At 38.8% G+C, this 24,234-nt stretch overlaps 1 protein-coding gene across 1 annotated transcript in view; it reads left to right on the top strand.

The window, feature by feature from the left end:
- The window catches only part of CDH6 (cadherin 6), a 137,548-nt gene extending 122,219 nt beyond the window's left edge, over positions 1–15,329 (top strand). Inside the window, exons 8-12 of the mRNA XM_010378023.2 lie at positions 4,526–4,662; positions 7,554–7,675; positions 8,731–8,848; positions 9,017–9,268; positions 14,208–15,329. Of these exons, the coding sequence (XP_010376325.2) occupies positions 4,526–4,662; positions 7,554–7,675; positions 8,731–8,848; positions 9,017–9,268; positions 14,208–14,698 (1,120 nt within the window). The 3' untranslated portion in view covers positions 14,699–15,329. The remainder of the gene's footprint in view (positions 1–4,525; positions 4,663–7,553; positions 7,676–8,730; positions 8,849–9,016; positions 9,269–14,207) is intronic.
- The last annotated feature ends 8,905 nt before the right edge of the window (positions 15,330–24,234 follow it).

The following is a 24,234-nucleotide window of genomic DNA, read 5'->3' on the forward strand; positions in this document are numbered from 1 at the left end:
ATTTTTTTTTTTTTTTTTTTTTTTGAGACGGAGTCTCGCTCTGCCGCCCAGGCTGGAGTGCTGTGGCCGGATCTCAGCTCACTGCAAGCTCCGCCTCCCGGGTTCACGCCATTCTCCTGCCTCAGCCTCCCGAGTAGCTGGGACTACAGGCACCCGCCACCTCGCCCGGCTAATTTTTTTGTATTTTTTAGTAGAGACGGGGTTTCACCGTGTTAGCCAGGATGGTCTCAATCTCCTGACCTCGTGATCCGCCCGTCTCGGCCTCCCAAAGTGCTGGGATTACAGGCTTGAGCCACCGCGCCCGGCCCTAAATTCTTAATAAATATTGATTCATGACATAAATGGCAAAACAATAGCTGTTTCATTTGTTTCAACCCTTTTGATAATAAAAACATAAGTTTATATACATTCAAACTGAAATTCCAATTCAACTTAATATTACACCCACTGTGAACTTCATTAATTCTCTTTAAAATCAGGTTTAAATAGCCTACAATAATTGAATATCTATTTCATTTAGACACTCACTAGATAATAAAAATAAATTTTATGAAGATAAAATATATTGTTCATTATAATTCACTACTTGTGTTTTAAACCAAAATAACATATTCAAGTAGAATCTTGGATGCAGTATACTATGGCAAATTAGTAACAAGGGTTTATTTTTCTTAGAACACTCATAATGATTCTACATATGTCTGCCTCGCTAGGTCATTTACTTAAATTGAATTTCTACTGAGGCAATGTTTTTAAACCTCATAAAGTTTTAAAAATCCAGCTGAAATGGGCAATTATTTTTCTAATGGCCTTAACATATCAACTTTCTTCAGTTTTCTCTGTAATACCCCACCCCCACCCTGCTAATAAACATAGTGTATTAGTCCATTTTTACACTGCTATAGAGAACTACCTGAGACTTGGTAATTTATGAAAAGGTTTAATTGACTCCCATTTCCACAGGCTGTACAGGAAGCATGGCCAAGAGGCCTCAGGAAACTTACAATCATGTCAGAAGAAGAAGAGGGAAAGGAAGGGGAAAGTGCCACACACTTTTGAACCATCAGATCTCATGAGAACTCACTCACTATCACAAAAACAGTGAGGGGGAAGTCTGCCCCATGATTCAGTCACCTCCCACCAAGTCCCTCCTCCGACACATGGGGATTACAATTTGAGATTAGATTTGGGTGAGGACGCAGAGTCAAATCATATCATTCTTCCCCTGGACCCTCCCAAATCTCATGTCCTTTTCACATTTCAAAACCAATCATGCATTCCCAACAGTCCCCCAAAGTCTTAACTCATCCCAGCATTAACTCAAAAGTCCAAGTCCAAAGTCTCATCTGACACAAGACAGATCCTTTCAGCCTATGAGCCTGTAAAATAAAAAACAAGTTAGTTACTTCCATACAATGGGGTTACAGGTATTAGGTAAATGTTCCCACTCAAAAAGGGAGACATCAGCCAAAACCAAGGGGCTACAGGCCCCATGCAAGACTGAAATCCAGCAGGGCAGTCATTAAATCCTAAGGCTCCAAAATAATCTCCTTTGACTCCATGTCTCACCTCTAGGGCACACTGATAAGGAGGTGTGCTCCCATGGCCTTGGGCAGCTCCATTCCTGTGGCTCTGCAAGATACAGCCCCCGAGGCTGCTTTCATGGGCTGGCATTGAGTGCCTGCAGCTTTCCTAGGCTCATGGTGCAAGCTTTTGTTGGATCCACCATTCTAGGGTCTGGAAGAGAGTGGCCCCCTTCTCACAGCTCCACTAAGCAGTGCCCCAGTGGGGATTCTGTTTGGGGGCTCCAACCCCTCATTTTCCCTCCACACTGCTCCACTAGAGATTCTCCATGAGGTCTCCACCACTGTAGCAGACTTCTGCCTGGACATCCAGCCATTTCCATAAATCCTCTGAAATCTAGGTGGAGGTTCCCAAACCTCAACTTCTTGCTTTCTGCACACTTTCAGGCCCAACACCATGTAGATGCCACCAAGGCTTGGGGCTTGCACCCTCTGAAGCCACAGCCTGAGTTGTACCTTGGCCCCTTTTAGCCACAGCTGGGGCTGGAGTGGCTGGAACACAGGATGCCATGTCCTAAGGCTGCACAGAGCAGCTAGGCCCTAGGCCTTGCCCATGAAACCATTTTTTTTCCTCCTATGCCTCTGGGCCTGTAAGGGAAGGGGCTGCGATCAAGGTTCCCAAAATGCCCTGGAGACATTTCCCCCTTGTCCTGGCTAGTAACATTCGGCTCCTCTTTAGTTATGGACATTTCTGCAGCAGGCTTGAATTCCTCCCCAGAAAATGGATTTTTCTTTTCTACCACATGGTCACCGTTTTAAATATAAGTTCCAGTTTCACGTCATCTCTTTGTTCACGCATATGAGCATACACTTTAAGAAACAGCCAGATCAATTCTTGAAAGCTTTGCTGCTTAGAAACTTCTTCTGCCAAATATCCATCTCCAGGGCAGACGCAAAACACCTCCAGTCTCCTTGCTAAAGCAAAGCAAGAGTGACCTTTAATCCAGTTCCCAATAAGTTCCTCATGTCCATCTGAGACCTCCTCAACCTGGACTTCATTGCCCATATCATTGTCAGCATTTTGGTCAAAACCTTTCAACAATTCTCTAGGAAGTTCCAAACTTTCCCACATCTTTCTTTCTTCTTCTGAGCCCTCCAATCTGTTTCAACCTCTGCATGTTACCCAGTTCCAAAGTTGCTTCCATATTTTCAGCTATCTTTATAGCAGTCCCCCACTTTCCTGGTAGCAATGTTCTGTATTAGTTCATTCTCACACTGCTATAAAGAACTACCTGAGCCTGGGTAATTTATGAAGAAAAGAGGTTTAATTGATTCACAGTTCTACAGGCTGTACAGGAAGCATGGCTAGGAGGCCACAGCAAACTTGTAATCATAGTGAAAGGTAAGGGGAAGCACTACACTTTTAAACCATCAGCTCTCATGAGAATTCACTCACTATCACAAGATCAGCAAGGGAGAAGTCTGCCCCCATGATACAATCACCTCCCATCAGGCCCCTTCTTTGACACATGGGGATTACAATTCAAGATTAGATTTGGGTGGGGACACAGAGCCAAACCATATCACATAGCTATTCTAAAAACTAGTAATACATTTATAAATAAGACAACATTTCTCAAAATCCACTAGTCTTCCACCAGTATTAGGGTTGGAATGTTTGGTTTCCAAATGCTTCTCTTTGTTTTCCTTGAATGTATTCAAACTCTCCTTCTTAAATATTTATCAAGTTCCTCGTCTGTTCCAGGCACCACTGTGTGTCTCTGGTCTTCCACTGATTTAAGTGATGTAAATGGTTCTGTCTTTAGTGTTTTTCTTCCTCCACTGGACATTGTTTTCTTGGACAGCTGAATAGGAAATCTGGGATCAGTCCAGATCTTGATCTTGAGCTTCAGACTAGGTATCTCTTCCTGTACTTTTCTCAGGCACCTCAGCCTCAGCATAGCAAAAATGGAACTTACCCATCTTCCCCGAATCCTGTTTTTCACTCCTTTTTTCTCTGTTTGTGGCAGCACTGTCCAAGCATTCTCCTCAATTCAACCAGTGATCTTTATTAACCATAATTTAGATTGTGGCACTCCCCTGTTTAAAACCCTTTGTAGCCAGGCATGGTGGTTCATGACTGTTATCCCAGCACTTTGGGAGACCAAGTTAGGTGGATTACTTGAGCTCAGGAATTCAAGACCAGCCCGTGCAAAATGGCCAAATCCTGTCTCTACAAAAAATACAAAAAATTAGGGCATGGTAGCACACACCTGTGGTCCTAGCTACTCGGGAGGCTAAGGTGGGAGTATGGCTCAAGCCTGGGAGGTCGAGGTTGCAGTGAGCCAAGATCATGCCACTGCACTCCAGCCTTGGTGACAGAGCGAGAGAGTGAGACCACATTTCAAAACAAACAAACAAAAAACCCTTGGGTAGATTTGCATTGCATTTAGAATAAATTCCACCTCCTTACCACAGCCTTCTGCAGTCTAGACTCTGGCTCTCTCCCCAGTCTCATCTCCTATCTCCCTCTTCTGCCTCACTAACCTTGGCCACACTAGCTGTCTTTTGCTTATTTCAACAGATGATTTTTTAAATTAAATGGAAAGTAGAAAAATAACCAACACCCTACATATGCATACGAACACACACACACATATTAAAGTTCTCAGGTTGTAAAAACTTGAGTTAAAAAATGAAACAATTACTATATAAACTTGATCCAAATTTATACATATTAGAAAAGAAAATGTAATGGTGATCCTCAAAGTCATGCAACTTGTCTAGTGAGTTTACTATTAAGACCTCCATTGTGAAGAACTAATTTCTCAAAATATTTTACTTAATGTCAAGTTGTAGGTATTCAAATATGCACTAGAGATGGAAAAAAATTCATGCCACAGATACTCTGGGACATATTGTGTACCAGATGTGTTATGATGTTCTATGATGTGAGAATAGGAAATAGAAAAGCCTTTCTTAATTCCACTCTGCATTTTCAGGTACTCTGTAGATCGACACACAGATATGGACAGAATATTCAACATTGATTCTGGAAATGGTTCAATTTTTACATCGAAACTTCTTGACCGAGAAACACTGCTATGGCACAACATTACAGTGATAGCAACAGAAATCAGTAAGTCCTACCTAATACCACTGCTGTCCCCCATTAATAGACTGAGTGTCCCAGCAAGGGCTGGCAGAGCATAGCTTGTCACCATGTATTGACAATCCCACTTGATATGTATTGAGGGAAAGAGCTCTGGAGTGATTTGCAGTAATGCTTCTTCTACATATGCATTGGCTTATACATAAATGGAGAGGCAACCATGAAAGTTCTATGGTTTGGAAACAATAAAATGGGAATGTATCTCACAAATGAGATTGAATTGGTACTCGGTGGATTTAATTCCAAATTATAAATTAGAACATTACATAAACAGCTGAAAAAAAAACAGACTCTCAATTAGACATTGCGTGTGGGGGCACAAGATGAGAGTGGTCAAGCGTATTGTAAAATGTGGGCATTGCTTAGAAATTTTTTAGATATCAATTCTCTAGCTTGCTATAGAATTTCTATTCAAAGTCTTTACAGAATTAAGAGATATAAATTATCACTGTTCCATGGTATACCAAAGTGACTAATACAAATCACCAAGTAATCAATAAAATGATTAGAATGAATTTTATGGTAGCCCCTATGAAATTGAAGGCAAAGAACAATAGTGCCAAAAGAATGCTTTAAATAAAATGATTACACACAATGAAAACTAATGTAGATGGTCAATACAATGTACGGGCTGAAGAATATAAGTGAAAAACCATCTTTAAAATAGAATTTCAATGTTTAAAACTAGGCTCCTAGGCCGGGCGCGGTGGCTCATGCCTGTAATCCCAGCACTTTGGGAGGCCGAGGCGGGCGGATCATGAGGTCAGGAGACCAAGACCATCCTGGCTAACACGGTGAAACCCCGTCTCTGCTAAAACTACAAAAAAAATTAGCTGGACGTGGTGGCAGGTGCCCACAGTCCTAGCTACTTGGGAGGCTGAGGCAGGAGAACAGTGTGAACCTGGGAGGCGGAGCTTGCGGTGAGCCGAGATCACACCACTGCACTCCAGCCTGGGCGACAGAGTGGGACTCCAACTCCAAACAACAACAACAACAACAACAACAAAACTAGGCTTCTAAAGTATAGCTCACTTTTTAGTTTTTGTGTTTAATTTTAAAAGTTCCAGACATTTTTAGCTCACTTTGGGTATCTAGTGTGAAATATTCCGTATCGAATAGTTTATTACATTTGTATTCTCTGTCAATATAACTCATGAGATTTGAAGTGACTACAGGATATTTGGTAGAATAGTAACCAATATGGGCAAAATGAAGCATTGCTTTTAGATAGTGATAAGGACAGCACATTAGAAATTAGGTAGGAATTTACTCTTCACAATTTATGTCAAGATTTATCTTGTAGTTCATGTGCATTTATATTAAAGGACTGATGTAGATAGCAAAGACAGAGCATCTTTGAAGTTTTAAAATCATAAAATTCTTTCCCACTGAAAATGGCCATTTTTCCGACGACCACGAAATTTTATTTTTTACCAAAGCAGTCATTTCATAAGTATTTTAAGCTTTGTGCCTAAAAACAATTGTTTTTAAGATTTAATGTTTCTATGACACATTTGAAAGTATTGGTGACTATCTCTTAAAAGTTAGTATTCAGCTACTCTAACTTTCGAAGAATAGTGTGAGTAAAATTTCAGACATTTTAAAGACTCTTACTGTCTAATCTTCTTAACAACCTTTGACATAACAGAAACCAAAAGCTTGTATAAAACCAGCTCCCACTCACCTCAGGGCCTTTGCATATACTGATTCCTTGACCTGAAGAGTCGGAAATATTCACATGGCTTAAATCTTCTCTTCATTCATGTCTCTGGGCAAATGATGTCTCATCAGAGAAGCAGTCCTTGGTCATCATTCTAAGTAACAGCTCTGTTTCTCTCAATCCTTTTTACCTACTTAATTTCTCTATAGCATTTACCATCTGACACATTATACATTTATGTGTTTATGGTTTGCCCATCCCCATTACAATAAAGCTCCAGGAAACAGGATCTTTGTTATGTTTCCTAGTGCCCCAACATCCCAAATAGAGGCTGCTATAGATTAGGTATTAGATGCTCCCTAAATACTTACTAAGTGAAAAAACAGGAGACATACAAGTGAAGGAAATGAAGAGAGCTGAAGTGATAGATTCTAACTCCTGATTCTTACACCAGGAATCTGTCTTCCATACTGTGCTAAAAGATTACCACAGAAGGCAACCGAAATACTTCATTTATCTCAGGTCTGCAAACATTGATTCCGCTCTATCATTAATTCCAGATGAAAAGCCCAGGCTTTCAGCCTGGGCTTGGAGTCAGACAGATCCAAGTTTGAACCTGGACTTCACTCTTTACTGTCTCTATAAACACAGATAAATTGCTTAACTTCTCCATGTCTCAGTTTCCTCATCTATAAAGTGGGGGCAGTAACTCTATCTCAGAAGTTTGTGAACATTAAATAACATAATATAGCAGAGTGTTTAGCATGACATCTTGCTCTCGTTCAGCACTCAAACTAAAACACTAAGACCAATAACTATCCTTTGGTCTTCTGGTAGTTCATTCATTTTCCCTCTTCTTCCTTTTGTCCATATGCTCCCCATCGGCCTGCTTCCTTGAAAATCTACCTTTAAAATGCCTCTCTTGGTTTTGTGTTATCTTAAGGTTTATTATACAGTTGAACTATATCAACACAAGTAGCTTTGTCACCCATGTATCTCTAACAGGTGCATCCAACTCCAGATGTACCAAACAATCAAATTCTACATTTTGTGACCACACTGATACTTAATGCCCAGTAGTACATTAGCTTGGGGAATCCGTGCATGAATGAGAATGAAGAAGTTGAGTGGATGTTGTCTAAAGGGAATCGGCAATCAACATGTAAATGGCTTTTTCTTTCTTTTTGGTATGTGACAGATAACCCAAAGCAAAGTAGTCGAGTACCTCTATATATTAAAGTTCTAGATGTCAATGACAACGCCCCAGAATTTGCTGAGTTCTATGAAACTTTTGTCTGTGAAAAAGCAAAGGCAGATCAGGTGAGTTTCATTAAAAAGTACATTCAAGTTGAACGTCAGATTAATTTAGATATTCTAATCATTGAGATGATTCACAGAGCTGAAGGAGAGTTGTGAATTAACTATGAAGTGAATGCCACAGAAATTAATACTATAAATAAGAACCAGGACTTACATATGAGAACTAACAGTTTCGAAGAACTGGAAGTTCATCAAAGACTGAGGCTGATTCCAAATCGATCTTAAGTTTTTATTAAAATAGATTAGTCACAGCTTTATTGGAAAAATCTTTATTGGTGAACAGATAGTTTAATTACCATATGTACTTGAAGTAATAACTAGAACATACTTTATAATTGCCTATAATTCATGATTTCACTTATTTACATTGACCATCTGTATAAGTAATACAAATTCATGAATGCTTTCCTATTTTACACATTTGTCCCCATGTGAAATAGGTCTTTGCTGCCAGTGATATAAAAATTATGTTTCAGTTTGTGAAAATAGAAGTACACTGTTAAAGTACACATGCAGGTAGAAAGCTGAAGTTACTGTGTTCTATATACTTATTTTCTTTTCCATTTTTTGCAAGTTGATAGCTTATGTAATGCTAAGAGTGCATTTCTAGACAGACTGTCCAAAGAGAACTTCTTCTACTTTGTGAAGCTGCGATGTTGTCACAGACTATTGGGATATTTTACAGCTTTGCATCACTCAAGGCCAAATGTTTCTCAATCAGGATGATTTCCTCCCTGGGGATATTTGCAGTATCTTGAGAGAGTTTGATTGTCACACTAGAAGGTGCTACTGATACCGGGTGGGTAGAGGCCAGGGTGGCTGCTTAACATCCTACAATGCACAGGACATCCTACAGTGTCCCCACAACAAAGAATCATTCCATGCCCTTTGGCTTTCTAACCCATAATAGAGCAGATTCACTGTACATTACTTAAAGGCTATCATTTTTATAATTAAAATGTTAAATCATTTTGTCAAGCAATTTATTGCAAAACGGTAAGAAACACTTTTGAGTTACCAAAATTTTGTGACAATGTTCTGGTTTTTTCTCTTAGTTGATTCAGACCCTGCGTGCTGTTGACAAGGACGACCCTTATAGTGGGCACCAATTTTCGTTTTCTTTGGCCCCTGAAGCAGCCAGTGGCTCAAACTTTACCATTCAAGACAACAAAGGTAAATGAGTTCAAGTTACCTTCTCTACCTCCATCTATATCCATACCTGTATCTGTATGTATATGTATGTGTATGTATCTGTATCTATGTCTATCTTTTCCCATCACAATTGATTCAATACATGACGCAGTATCCACATACATTCACCACTTTGCTTTCCGGTTCCAGACAACACGGCGGGAATCTTAACTCGGAAAAATGGCTATAATAGACACGAGATGAGCACCTATCTCTTGCCTGTGGTCATTTCAGACAACGACTACCCAGTTCAAAGCAGCACTGGGACAGTGACTGTCCGGGTCTGTGCATGTGACCACCACGGGAACATGCAGTCCTGCCATGCGGAGGCGCTCATCCACCCCACGGGACTGAGCACGGGGGCTCTGGTTGCCATCCTTCTGTGCATCGTGATCCTACTAGGTAAACTGGTTCTCCCTGCCTCCTATCTCCCCATGGTGAGGGGCTCACACTGTTACTGTGACACTCTAGATTTATCTGCCTCCCCCATTAAGGCATACAGCCTGATCTAGGTGAGTCGAGTTACATACTGAGAATCTGTGCTGTACGATGTGAACTCATTTTTGCTTGCAAATGGCTTTGGGAAATGAACAGATGTGAAACTTGCCCGTGTCTTTGCTTGCCCAGGAATCATTCCACCAAAAGAATCTCTTGTCTATCAGACTGGGAATGAATCTCGGGGGATTTCAGGGCAACAAAAATGTGCCCTTTTCATTTCATTTGTTGTGTAATTTTTTTTACTTGGAAAACATTGTTGTTAAGTGTCTGGCATGGAGTGTATGATGAGGGCCCTTTCTATAAAGGTAAAGTTTAAAGATCTATGGGAAAGTGGGAAGAGGAGTGTGCTGACTTTTCTCTCATCCTAGAAAAATAAAAGCTATGAAACTTTTTTAACCCAGCAAACTAATGTTGATTTACCATTTAAATGATTACCTTCTTAGCATTGCTCTCTGCCACATGCATAAGGTCTATTTCTCACACTCAACAATAAATAACTTCTGTGACTGAGGAAATGAGTATGGGGGCCCAAAAGAAGTGAATGTAATAAAAATGGAAATCAGGGTCCAGCAATGATTCAAATGAAATTTTTACCCCTAACCAACTAATTAAGCCTGCAAGTCAAGCTTGGATTTCTCAACAGGCCCTTGACTGTTTGTGAACTAAGAAAACAAATATTTGTTAATGCAGCCCTTCCAAAAATAAAAGCAAGATTTGTAAAGCTTGCCTGTATAGTGAAAAGAAAAGGTAAGAAGTTAAGAGTCAACCTGAATTATACAGGGGGAAATACTCTTTTTAAAAAAACGAAGACAGAGTGACTTTGAGAAGAGTAAAAGAGAACCTGCATTTTGCCAAGAACAGAATGCCTAGGGATCCCTGCTCGAGCGCTCCTTCACACTCCACATCAACCCTGCTAACTATAACAGAAGCCTTGAAATTCAACTACAGAACTGTGATTCTCTTTGTCAACTAAGACTTGGGGAAAGTATTTTAAGATATGAGCATAAATAAAAACTGACAGTGTGCAAAGACAAATCAGTGTTTCTAATGGTGTGAGTCTGTAACATTGTTTTGGAAGAGAAAGATATGAATGTTCTTTTTGATCAAAAGGGTGACTTTTTTAGAAGCCTTGGATTGGTAGGGCTGTACCCAAGGCGTATTCCATGGACTCTTTTTGTCGTCTATGGAAGGAGAGATAACTCTCATCTGACAGAGGTGATTCTTCCTTTCTATCATCATCTACCCATTATCTATTCCCCCTTTTCTTCCTTCTAGTCAACTCACTGAATCTCTGCCTTTCGTTTCCTTCCTCCAATGAATTCACTGTCTCCTCATGACTTCTAATTGGCCTCAGTGCCTCCCACATCTTGTTTAATCTCTTTGGAATTCTGTACCTAATAAAAAAGGAGAAAAAATGGGATTTAGCCTTTGTTAGGTATACACCATAGGTCAGATGCAGTGCAAGATGCTTTACAAAGGTTTTTCTCACCTAATCCTCAGCACCATTTGGTGTATACTTATCTGTACCTTACATATGAAAACTGCAGCTCCAAGATGTGAAGTAATGTAGCCAAGTCATGTGTCTAACACGTGGTAAAACTAAAGTTCCCAACCTAAATTTTCTTCCCCAGGCTTGGTGCCTGAAGACTGCACTGTACTTTCTTTTCAAACTTATGAAATGCAGGGTGATTTCCAGGCCGAAAGACAGCCCAAACTTAAAATGTGGCAATTGAAGAAAGTGGAGGAAAATGAAGGAAAGCCACATTGATATAGGAAGAAATCTGGAGTCCAGAAAGTGGATCATATGGTAATGGATATTTTACAAAAATAAAACAACAGTAAAAACAGCTAAACAACTGCTACAGCTCATGTCATGGTGCCTTAGAGTTTGCAAAACTTTCACATTCATGACAGTAAGACTGGGTACTGTGCTACTGATTTTATTTTACAAATAAGAAAATAGGCTTAGAATGGTCAAATCATTTAATTTAACCCAGATCTCTTGACCCTCTAGTTTTACGATGAGATTTGAACACAAATTTGCCCAATTGTCCCTCTATCCCCCCAAAAACCTTACTGCTATCCTCTGGCTTCAAAAGGGTAAGGGAAAAGGGGAGACTCAGTTCCTGCTGAGGGCACCTCATCAGGGCCTCACTTTCTAAGAATGTGTTTGCCCCATGTGCTTAGCAATCACATTTTCACTTTATAAAAGTTAGCTCTGAGAGGTCTCCTAGACAGCGATACTCTCAAGAAATTCTGTTCAGATGTGCATTGGGCTAATAAGAAAAGATATAGGCAGTTTTAGCTGTAGAAGAATTAGACCATGAATAAATGCCTTTGATTTTTTTAACGTGCCCTCTCCCTTCCAGACAGTTGCACTTTCAGATGTGCATAAGACTAAAATAAAAGCTATAGATACCTTAAGCCAGGGAAGAATTAGGAGGTGATAAATGCCTGCCTCGTGCCTTACATGACTGAATGAGCCCATGTACATTAGAGCTTAATTCTTGGAGAGATAGTTGGCTTGATTCTGTTCTCTAATCCCAGTGGATGTCCTTCCTTACAACCCTCTGTTTTGCAAATCCATGTCATTGTTCAGACTGGCAGCCAGTCTGAAAGGTAGATCATGTGCATCTCTCTGCCCAAAGCCCTGCATTTCTCTTCATGTCTTTGCTCAAATTATGCAACCTCCCCACAACAACATATACAAAACTCTGCTGGCTGGGCACTGTGGTTCACGCCTATAATCCCAACACTTTGCGAGGCCGAGGCAGATGGATCACTTGAGATCAGGAGTTCGAGACCAGCCTAATCCAACATGGTGAAACCTCGTCTCTACTAAAAATACAAAAATTAGCCAGGTGTGGTTGTGGGCGCCTGTAATCCCGGCTACTCAGGAGGCTGAGGCAGGAGAATTGCTTGAACCTGGGAAGCGGAGGTTGTAGTGATCTGAGATCGTGTCACTGCACTACAGCCTGGGCGACAGAGTAAGACTCCATTTAAAAAAAAAAAAAAAAAAAAAAAAAAAAACTGTGCTGTATGTTCATATGGGCTCCTCAAATATATACAGAAGTATTTTTCTCCACCTTGTTCTGCTCTGCTTTTTCATGTTCATATTGCACTTATCATCTTCTAACAATTTCCTTATTTATTATACATATTGTTTATTTTGTCTCCATCCAACTGTCCCCCATCCTACCCACCCACTCAGTGCCTAGAACCGTACCTGGTACAGAGTAGGCACTACATAAATGTTATCAAATGCATGAATGAATAAATACCCTGAATGGGTGCATCAAACAAGGCATCAAGATACTTTCTGGCAGCAAAAGAGGGTATATACAACTACAAAACCGCACACTTGAAAGGGGCAAAGTTACATTTCCTTTGGAAATAGTCTATACTCCAGACCTGCTTCAAAACATGGCAATTATGAGTGCAGGCTTTTTAGTTGGACCAACCTGGATTTGAATTGCATGTACATGTAACATCTTTAAACTTCAATTTCTTCTTATGTAAAATGGGGTTTTAATGATGGTACCTACTTGTAGGGCTACTATGATAATTAAATGAGATTCAGTATGTTGAGCACTTAGTACAGTGCTTAGCACATAGAAAGCTCTCAATTGGTAACCAATTATTATTACTAATGAAATTTTAATATGTAGATACATGGGTGTGCCTACATCTATTCTTATACAGGTAGTTATGTATACTCACTAAAAATGCATTATTCTGTAATTCTTATTGCAGTAACTCAGGTTTCGTGGCTCATAAAAATTGGGCCTTGTTGTGGATGAAATAGTAAAGAGACACTACTGTGACTTCCTGTAATACACTTCTCTGCACAAACCCAGTTTAACAATGCACTTGTTGGCCTAGATGGCTGTTTTCTCTCTAAGCTTTTACTGTGTTTTTATTTTTTCACCCATCTGTCCATTTGTAGATAGATGTGTCTCTCTACAAGTAGCCAGCTGTGTTCCACCCAGCCAGCTATGAAGAGAGATCAGGAGCTATTTAAACACAATTCTTGCTTTGCCTCTAATTTGAGTTAGGAGGGAAAAATCAAAAGAATGAACGTCCTGAGTAACAAACTTATAGAACATGAACCTTGGAAAAATAAAAAATAAAAAATCTCACTTACATGTGTTTATTTCATTTAGCTCAAACAGAAATAATATGGCATGTGGATTCTTACCTGCCCCCTTCAAATTAGCCAATCTCGAAATCCAAAATGGGTTTCTGAATTATATCTGGGTCTCTCCAGGTATTTTCTGGAATAATATTGCTTTATATGTAGGAAAGGTATGCAAATATTCAATGTCTACTTTGGGTTTTAAACTACTTTTACACTTTTCTCAGGGAAAAGAAAAAAAGGCATAGCGCAAAAGTTATTTCAGATGTGGAGTTATGTAAACCCTTCAACACATTCCCAAAGGTGCCAGTCTTGTCCTTGTAACCAGTTTCAGAGCATTTTAGGTGTTCAGCATAATTTGCACCCTGATTGCAGTACTTTCACTGAGGCCGAGCTTCTTTTTTAATCATTTTTTCCCTTACCTTGAAACCAGTTTGCCATTTCAAAGTAAAAAGGAATTACTGCCAAAATGTGATGGTGTTTTATCCTCTACCTAAATTATAACCTTCTTTCAAATATTTACTCCATTTTATGGGTCCCGGTTTGATCATGGATGGAGGCAAGTGCGTCCTTAAAGAAATAAAAGTTGAGTCTGCGTTTTCTAGAGAACTTTTAAAACTTCACATTTGAGCACGGTGTTTCTTCCTGACATTAATTGGGCAGCAAATTAACTTTTCCTTCCTTTTCTGTTTTGTTTTCTGCTTCCAGTGACAGTGGTGCTGTTTGCAGCTCTGAGGCGGCAGCGAAAAAAAGAGCCTTTGATCATTTCCAAAGAGGACATCAGAGATAACATTGTCAGTTACAACGACGAAGGTGGTGGAGAGGAGGACACCCAGGCTTTTGATATCGGCACCCTGAGGAATCCTGAAGCCATAGAGGACAGCAAATTACGAAGGGACATTGTGCCTGAAGCCCTTTTTCTACCCCGACGGACTCCAACAGCTCGCGACAACACCGATGTCAGAGATTTCATTAACCAAAGGTTAAAGGAAAATGACACGGACCCCACTGCCCCGCCATACGACTCCTTGGCCACTTACGCCTATGAAGGCACTGGCTCCGTGGCGGATTCCCTGAGCTCGCTGGAGTCAGTGACCACGGATGGAGATCAAGACTATGATTACCTTAGTGACTGGGGACCTCGATTCAAAAAGCTTGCAGATATGTACGGAGGAGTGGACAGTGACAAAGACTCCTAATCTGTTGCCTTTTTCACTTTCCAATACGACACTGAAATATGTGAAGTGGCTATTTCTTTATATTTATCCACTACTCCGTGAAGGGTTCTCTGTTCCACCCATTCCAAAAGCCAATGGCTGCAGTCCCTGTGGATCCAATGTTAGAGACTTTTTTCTAGTACAGTTTTATGAGCTTCCAAGGGGCCAATTTTTATTTTTTAGTGCATCCAGTTAACCAAGTCAGCCCAACAGGCAGGTGCTGGAGGGGAGGACAGGGAACAGTATTTCCACTTGTTCTCAGGGCAATGTGCCCACTTCCGCTGGCCTGCTGTTTTACTACACTCCATGTCAGGTCAGCCAACTGCCCTAACTGTACATTTCACAGGCTAATGGATAAAAGACTGTGCTTTACAGATAAAAATATCATCATAGTAAAAGAAATGAGGGCATATGGGCTCACAAGGAGATAAACTACATGGGGTGTTTATTTGTGTTACAAAGAATTTAAAATAATACTCGCCCATCCTATTTGCTCTTCAAGAACTTTCTCTGGCATCAACTACTATTCAAAACCTCAGATCCACCCATATGTTAAAACTCTCATTACTCTTAAAGAATAGAAGCAAATTAAACGGTAACATCCAAAAACAACCACAAACCTAGTACGACTTCATTCCTTCCACTAACTCATAGTTTGTTATATCCTAGACTAGACATGCGAAAGTTTGCCTTTGTACCATATAAAGGGGGAGGGAAATAGCTAATAATGTTAACAAAGGAAATATATTTTAGCATACATTAAAAGTTTTGGCCACCACATGTATCACGGGTCACTTGAAATTCTTTCAGCTATCAGTAGGCTAATGCCAAAATTGTCTAAAAATTCTTGAAAGAATTTTCCTGAGACAAATTTTAACTTCTTGTCTATAGTTGTCAGTATCATTCCACTATACTGTACATGAAAGTAGCAGTGTGAAGTACAATAATTCGGATTCTTCATATCCTTCGTACACGACTAAGTTGAATTAGTAAAGTTAGATTAAATAAAACTTAAATCTCACTCTAGGAGTTCAGTGGAGAGGTTAGAACCAGCCACACTTGAACCTAATACCCTGCCCTAGACATCTGGAAACCTCTACATATTTATATAACGTGATACAGTTGGATAAACAACATTGAGATTATGATGAAAACCTACATATTCCATGTTTGGAAGACCCTTGCAAAGGGAAAATTCGATTCCCTTAAACAAAAGTGTTTAAGATTGTAATGAAAATGATAGTTGATTTTCAAAAGCAGTAATTTTTTTCATTGTTTTTAACTTTGCTTTCATGACCACCCTGCCATCCTTGACTTTGAACTAATGATAAAGTAATGGTCTCAAACTATGACAGAAAAGTAATGTAAAATCCATCCAATCTATTATTTCTTTAATTATGCAATTAGCCTCATAGTCAGTTATTATCCAGAGGACCCAACTGAACTGAACTAATCCTTCTGGCAGATTCAGATCGTTTATTTCACATGGCTGTTCTAATGGCATTTATCATTAGAATCTTACCTTGTGCAGTCATCAGAAATTCCAATGTACTATAATGAAAACATCCTTGTTTCGAAAACCTAAAAGACAGGCTCTGTATATACATACGCTTAAGAATATGCTGACTTCACTTATTAGTCTTACGGATTTATTTTCAATTAATATTAATTTTCTATGAATAATTTTAGTGTCATTTCCATTTGGGGATGTTGTCATATCAGTACATATTTTCTGTTTGGAAACACACTGTTGTTTAGTTAAGTTTTAAATAGGCATATTACCCAAGAAGTAAAGATGGAAACTTTAAAAGAAGAGAAATGTAGTATTTTGGGTTACCTGATTAGAGTGAAAATTTTGTACAACCATATTATTCCTTGTGTCTTCCGAATGGTTTCCAACTTTATCGTGGACTGCCCTATATAGTAACAAATATTTCATGCTTGAGCTATTTCCTGCTTTCAGGGTTTTCTTTTTTCTAGTTCTTCATACACACACGCACGTGCGCACACGCGAGCGCTAATGCAAACAAAAGGCTATGTGAGGTCTTCACTCTAATGAATTGATATGTATCATAGTCACAGGTAAGTGTTGAAAAGAACTTAGTAAAGTTAGAAGCTAGTTATTCATAGCAATAGAACAGCACCTTAATCACACGATTTACTGTAAAATTAAAGAAGTCGCTATCCTTATGTTTCATGTCATGCAACAAATTGAATCATGGAAGATAGTCCTGTAAAAAGAAAGATATCATCTGAAGTTGAGGATTGACACTAGCAATTTCCAGTGTTTAAGGGTGAGGTCTGCGTTCTCCTAATAAGTGAAAGGAAGTAGTTCTATAGCGGAATATCTGAGATGTAATTGGCAAGGTCTTTTATCCCTCCCTGAAGATGACACAGCATACCAAAAACAGGTTAATGTGACTACTTATGGAAATAACTTTAATCTCTTATCACAAAAGCTGATGATGAAGTAAATTTATAGGAAATTGGATAATTTGAGACTGGGGCTAAATATTTAGTACCAGGATATCGTAAGTATCAAGTTGGAGTGACATTTTCCTATAATTCAGATTCTTTGACATTGTGGAACCAATAAGATCCATAGTTCCATCATTCTCCAGCTTCGTCTCACTTCCTTCCCACCTCACCTGAGTATCAGGTCAAACATCAGTGCATGCGCAGGTTTTTTTTTTTTTTTTAATTGCTAGGTCCCAGGCAACATGAAAGATTACTGGAGAAAAAATAATTTTCAGCTCAGTTTTTTCATTGTCTGTTTCCTAATTTTAGATGTTGGTGATGGGAAAGATGGAAGGAGAGTGGGAAGAAGTAAAATTTTAATATTTGTTTCAATCACTGAGAAACGAAAATTCATTAAACATAACCAGATTGCTTTTGTGGGTTGTTTCAAGGACATTGAGAGCTTTCTGATGATATGTTTTTACCCTCTATTCAAAAGCAAGAGTTCCTTTAAACTACTAAGATGTTCCCTAGAATAAGCTGAATTTTAAAAAAACATTAAGCCATTGTTTAAAGCCCCTTCACTTCCTGGCCACTTTCTTCTGAAAGGTCTAAAAAATAGTTGTGCCCAAATAAATAAATAAACCAAACGGGAAAGAAGCAAATATTATTCCATAGAACCACAAGAGAGGGAATCTGGGCACAGTAAATAGATGTTTCTTTCAGCACTTTCCTGGCTTTACAGTTTGGGTCCATAAAGGGATGTTCAGCAATGAAATTACTCCCTTTTCAGATGGAACAAAACCTGCCCATTTAATTTTAACTCAGTTTAACATGTGGTTTAGTTTTTATTTTCAGCTCCCAAAAAGTTGTGCAGAAAGTACTTAAAAATTGAATCTGTATCTTAGAGGCATCCAAATTTTATGAATCCAAATTAACTTTAGAATGTTTCCATTACTTTCACTTTTATGTACATAGATTTTCAATGTCCTGATTGGCTGAACAATATTTCATATCAAATGCTTTGCCTGGAAATAGATATCCCATTGGGGATAATGGTGTGTAAACTAGGACTTGGACAATTCTGTATACTCAAGCACCATAAAAAGTAATGCAGTTGAAAAGAAAGATAAAAGTTGATTCCTGGGTGCAATATTCCTGATAAATATTTACTTCAGGTACTCATCCTTATCAGCTAAATTCATTTTCACCAGGAACAGACCACCAAATAAATTATTTTATCCTAATAACTAGTTTTGAAGCAGTGTAATTACTCTGGAAGAAGGCTCTAAAAAGTCATGATTCCCCCACTATTTTGAAATATATCCTCTAACAAGGATCATTTTAGTGTAATCTTAATTTTTATGTTTTATCAAGATGAAATCTTGTTTGAATTGTGACATTATAAAAGGGGACTCAAAATCCAAGCAGTCTACTGTGTTTAACACCACAACTTTCCTTATCAGATTATAAGCGTAGAAAAATTAACACTTGGCATGTGAATCTTCAGGAAAATGAGCTATTTCCTAAGCTCAAACAAGCAGCTTCCTTTTCCAGAGAATATAGAATTATACCATGGTCTCCTTAAATGTTCAGTAGCTCTTATGGTCACAACATTTTTAATCTACCTATGGCATCTTTATGGAATAATTTTCTAAAGGCATAATTCTCTACTAAAAATATCAGACCCCGACCATATTTAATGTGGAGAGCAATACCCTCTTAGAAAGAAAATACATTGACTCATACACTTGTTAAAAGTTAATAGAGAAATAGCTCATTTTTAAAGCCAGAAGTTTACGGTCTCTGCATCGTCAATTTAATTTAAGCATTGCTGAGACAATCTTTAATCTACTCCCCTTTTTGTAATACCTTATTTATGGGGCATTTTCATTTTTATTTGGGGGAAACGTTAGCCCAACAGAGCCGGCAGATGAAAGTGTTGAAAAGAGGTCAAATAGAAACAAAGGCTCTTACCCACTGTATTTCAGACAGGACTGAGGCACTTAGCCGAGGAGCCACTGGGTTATTAGATTAATTTCAAAAGAGCTTTTACAAGTTGCTTAATTCCATTTATTTTCAAAAACCCATGAACCACAAACTCAAATTTCTCCTCAAATGGGGTTAATTTGACAAATGAGGCATGGACCCAGCTTTGTGCAAAAAGCATTCCACGCTAATGAGATCTTGGTCTTTCTTGTGAGGCTACGCTATTCATGTAAATATGTCTGGAGGCACCTTCTCTAAGCTTTTAGTTTTCTATGATCTATTAGTTTAGTGTTTATTAAAGAATCAGATGTATAGAATTACTAGGCATTCGGGGGGAATGCCGTGTAGCAAATGTAAAACTGAGCTCCTTGGAAGAAACGTAGGAACGCTTCAAACCCACTGTACTGTTTGGTTTGAAATTATTTTCATTGCTTTGAGAGTGAACTGCATAAGAGTAGGCCTTATAATAAATGCTATGTGCGTCTTCAGTAGTACCAGGCTAAAGCAATTTGGCATTCTCCCACTGTGATTTGTGATTTTTAAACCCAGAAAATAAAAGCTTTTTAGTATTGATTGTTTTTAATTAAAAATACTTCCAAGTATAAATTGAAACGGATGCCACCCTTGAAGATTTACTGGCGGGAGTGCTCAGCTCTTGTCGTTTTCTTGGTATCGTTCATGTCTTTGGCAACAAGAACACCTAATGAAAGCAAGCAACGCTCAGTTCCCATCAACATTTCTAGTTAGGGGGATTCTCATAACCTCGCAGTTTACCTGAGAAAGGTTTCTATGTTAGAAGAATGGAGTATTAACTTTTAGCTCAGTGTGGCCGGGCCTTTTGTTGCAGTCAAATGTCAAATACGCACTCCTTGAAATGGCTTCTTTTCTTTTGTTTTGTTTTCTTACACTTATAAATTTCAAAAGAATGCAATTTAAAAACTGATTTCTCACAAAGAGTAAATATGCCTTTTGCAAATCAATTTTTGTAACAAGTTATTTATATGATATTACTTAATAAACTGGTTTTTTTCTAACTTGTTTTTTTTCAATTCTCTCAAACCATTGTTTGTAATCACAGATTTTTTAAATATACATGCTGACATATTTTATCTTTCTGAACCTGCTGTTTTAACCTCTCAGAGAGCTAACAAAAAGCTGACTTATTGTACAATAATTAGCTTGTAAACAATAGTTTTTCCCAGCCAGCAATATATATCATTGGCACTGCCCTGCAGACTTCTTACTGCGGGGACATCAAGAATTCTACTATTATTTATGGAATTGCTTTATTGAGAAGAAAGCTGTTTATCTTCATGGTAATTGCTTTAGATTAAAAAAAAGAAAAAGGACAGTTCTATATTTTTGCCCCTCCCAAACCTCCATCCATTATTTCACTTCCATAAGAACAATTGTCACTGGGTCTCTGATTTAAAAAAAAAAAAAAAAAGATAAAACAGCAGTCAGATCTGAGGAACATAAAAATAAAACTCTTCCAGCATTCTGATACTATGAGTAAATAAAATGTTTTTAGCATATTTACAGCTGTAATATTTTACATGCATGCTCTTTTTTAAGCTGCCTTCTATTTCTACAGGCGCCATTTCATAATTTTTTTTAACTGTGAGAATTCATAGCTTTGCAAAGAAGATTTTCATTTATTCATTTGTTCCATATGTATTAGGCGCTCCACTGTGTGCCGCCAAACATTTGACAGTAAGTCAGATTGGTGTACTTTGCTTCCTCTGCAGAAGCTCATGGTCTGGGAGAAAGAAATATGATGAGCTCATCACCACAATACACACTAGAAGGTGCTGTGGAGACATCTCATGAGAGATACTGAGGAAAGTGTCCTTAGGAGGGAGAAACTGTTTCTGCCCAGGTAGAGGGGTGTGGGGGAGGCTTAGGAATCAGTAGGATTGAGATAAAGTGAGATAAGAAATCAAAAAGAATAGCAGGGGAAAGAGAAGAGAGATTTTAAGCCATGTCACTGGTCTCCACTGACGTCCTTGAAAGGGACTAGTCTTGGAAAAATCACATGACATCAGAACACAAGGATCACGAATGCCAAAGAAAATGACATTTGTTGTTTTGCTTTTGCTTTTGTTTTTGTTTTTGTTTTGCCATTTAAAGTTAACTTAGTCAGAAACAGAAACCCACAGAAGGGAATGATGCAATCAGAAATACACTTTCTGAAGAACATGTACATTGTCCAGTAGTATGCACAGTGCTCTACAGCCAAGTCCCTCCCCACACGACCCCACCCTGGCCCCAACTCCACAACACCCCCAAGGTTATGGTAACCCTGAGGTGACAACAGAACAAATGATGTCTGCAGGATTCTAGAAAACTTCCCTTACCTAATGGTAAGGCAGACAGGGAGTGCAATGTGAGGTCTCAGACCTGTAAACATTTAGATAGAGTAAGCTTTTTCCCATTACCTGAACAAACCACTTCCCATAATAATTATATATTAGGGTAATTAACCTGGCGGTGGCAGCAGACAAAATCCAACATCTCTATAAAGTGTGTTCCTCACGCTTGTGAAATTCAGAGTGTTTGTAGATCTTTCTCCCCCGGTAGCAATGCCATCTGGAGCACACTGCCTGCAAGGTGACCCTGACAAGGAGAATTCAGTCACATGGCCCCAAACTAACTAGGAAGAGGCAGGGAAATGTAGACAAGCACATGTGTATCCACAGAGCACTAAGAGCTTGTGCCACATATAGCCTCAGACCCACCCTGTCAATCTTACAATATCTTTCCCAAATTCCCCCCAATTTCAGTCGCCATAATAAACTACATTCCATAATAATCATGAGGGTGTTATTAAGAGAGAAGGCAGGAAGTTGTTCATAAAATCAACCTTCAAGTTAGAAACCATTTTAAGAGGTGTTTGTCCACCATCCCTGACTCCAATGCCCCTGGCAGACATTGCCAATGAATTGACATTTTTTCATGGATCGCCTAGATATAACCCTAGAATCCCTAAACGGAAGACCCCAAGCAGCCACCAATGGCAGCGTAATGTGACCTATGTGCCATCCCAACCCTAAGAGATGACGTTTTCCGGTAAAAAATTTGTTTTCTTTCATTCTAAGTTTCGTTGACCACTCACCACCAACATTTGCAAAGAGCATTCTGGTCTTGTGATTGCCAAAAGTTTGGAATAACTGAAGAAGCTAAAAAGCCTTGGCATACATCTTGATAATAAATCTGAACCACGAAGTAGGTATCTCTTTGCACAATTCAGACATTAATTTCAGCTTGGTTGAGACTTCTCCCTTCAGCGATACTCCTGAACTTTTATATTCATTCTACCAAAAATCATTTGAGAACCTACTCTGAGCCAGGCACAGATCAAGGTGATAGGGATTCAGGGTTAAACAGGACACACACCATTTTGTACACTGTCTTCCATCAAGGACTGCCATGGTTTCATATCCTGTCATTAATCTTAATTCACCTGACTAAACATTTTGTACTGAATTACATCCTGATTTTTTAGAGTACCTTTCTAGATTTCATTTTCCTGAATTCAGTGCTTTTCCAAATAAGCTATGAATAGATACAGCTCTTTAAAAGAAGATTGTCTCCTCCCTCTCTCTACAATATACTTATTCGTTTCTTAAAATGTCTTCCTTGACATATTAGATCATCTTATTGCTTCCTGAGCCCTTTGGTCCCCAAACCTTAACTTTTAACGGCGAATAATGTCATGTTTGCACACTGGTTTTTTTTTTTTTAAAGCCTCCTTATAGTCAGTAAAGGATAGGTTTTATTAAAGCTTTTCACTTTGCTTAGCTGCCTGAAAATAATGCCTTACTTTTATACAGCACTTTAGAATAACTATATCTATATTACTTAATATAACTCTCATGAAAGCTCTGTACAATAGGTTCTAACATTCACAAAGAAAGTGGGGTCATTTGCCTTTAGGTCCCCATCACAGGAATTCGAATTAAACTCACTTCTTTTAACTCAGACTCTGCGATCTGCCATCAAGCCCCACATTTTTCCCTTTGAAAGCATAGTCCAATCCTACCCATTTGTGAGAATATTTGTTGGGAGAAAAAAGGATGCTTTTTTTCCTTTATACAGATTCAGATGATGTCGGACACTGCTGATGGCTGCAGCCTCAAAGATATTTCTCTCCATAAGATCAGTCCAAAGCCTCTGTGAAGAAAAAAGAAGAGCCTAAAGAGCAAACTTCTACTATTAACCCCAATTACCTAGCTGATTCCTATTATAAAAACAGAGCAGTATTCCTAAGGAAGAATATCCCCAAGACACATAAAATTCCACCCAAGACTACAAAAGCTCTAATTGCTTTTATAAGAACAAGCTGGACACTGTTGAAACTGCAAATATCAGATTGTAGTGCGCCTCTGTAGGGTGGGAAAGCTCTGTGAAAGGGAGAGAGAAAAGGAGAGGAATTAGGACTCCCTGTCTCTCCTTAAGTGATTTAGACTCTGACTGAAGGAGTAGTTGTAGGGGAGGAAGGGAGCCTTGCTCTGTCCCTGAGCAGCCACAGAATCCACTTCTTCCCCCCTAGAAATCCCAAAAAAAAAACCCAGCTGCTCAGGTAGGTGGGTGTCTGGGTAGCAGAAAAGCAGTTACAAATTTTTGTTTCCAAACTAGAAGACACACACTTGCCTAATTTTTCTGTAACTGAACTTAATTTCTGTGTTAAACCTTGGTGCCTCTGAGGAGCAGAAACTCAACTTTAGTCATATAGGGTTTCTTTCCACAGTTGTCACTGATATTACAAGTAAGTTCTAAGGGACTAAGGTGATGTCAAGGGTTGAAACTTGGAAGAATAAGAAGAGACATAGTCAAAGCTTAGAGCTAATCTGCTAAGAGAGCTAGAAGGAGGAGATAGATTCCGGAAAAAAATATGGTAATTCTCTATCTTAACCCTCCCTGTCTGTCCTCTCACCCATTACAAAATGAGAAGACAGAAGTTTATTGATCAGAAATTTGTTTATGTTATTGACATTTTTTTCTTATTCTCAGGTCAAGATCAAAAGCGTAAGAAAGACACATGATTCTTTTCTGACTTACAGTTTTGGCAG

This window comes from Rhinopithecus roxellana, chromosome 3, assembly GCF_007565055.1.
Source record: "Rhinopithecus roxellana isolate Shanxi Qingling chromosome 3, ASM756505v1, whole genome shotgun sequence".
Taxonomy (NCBI): domain Eukaryota; kingdom Metazoa; phylum Chordata; class Mammalia; order Primates; family Cercopithecidae; genus Rhinopithecus; species Rhinopithecus roxellana.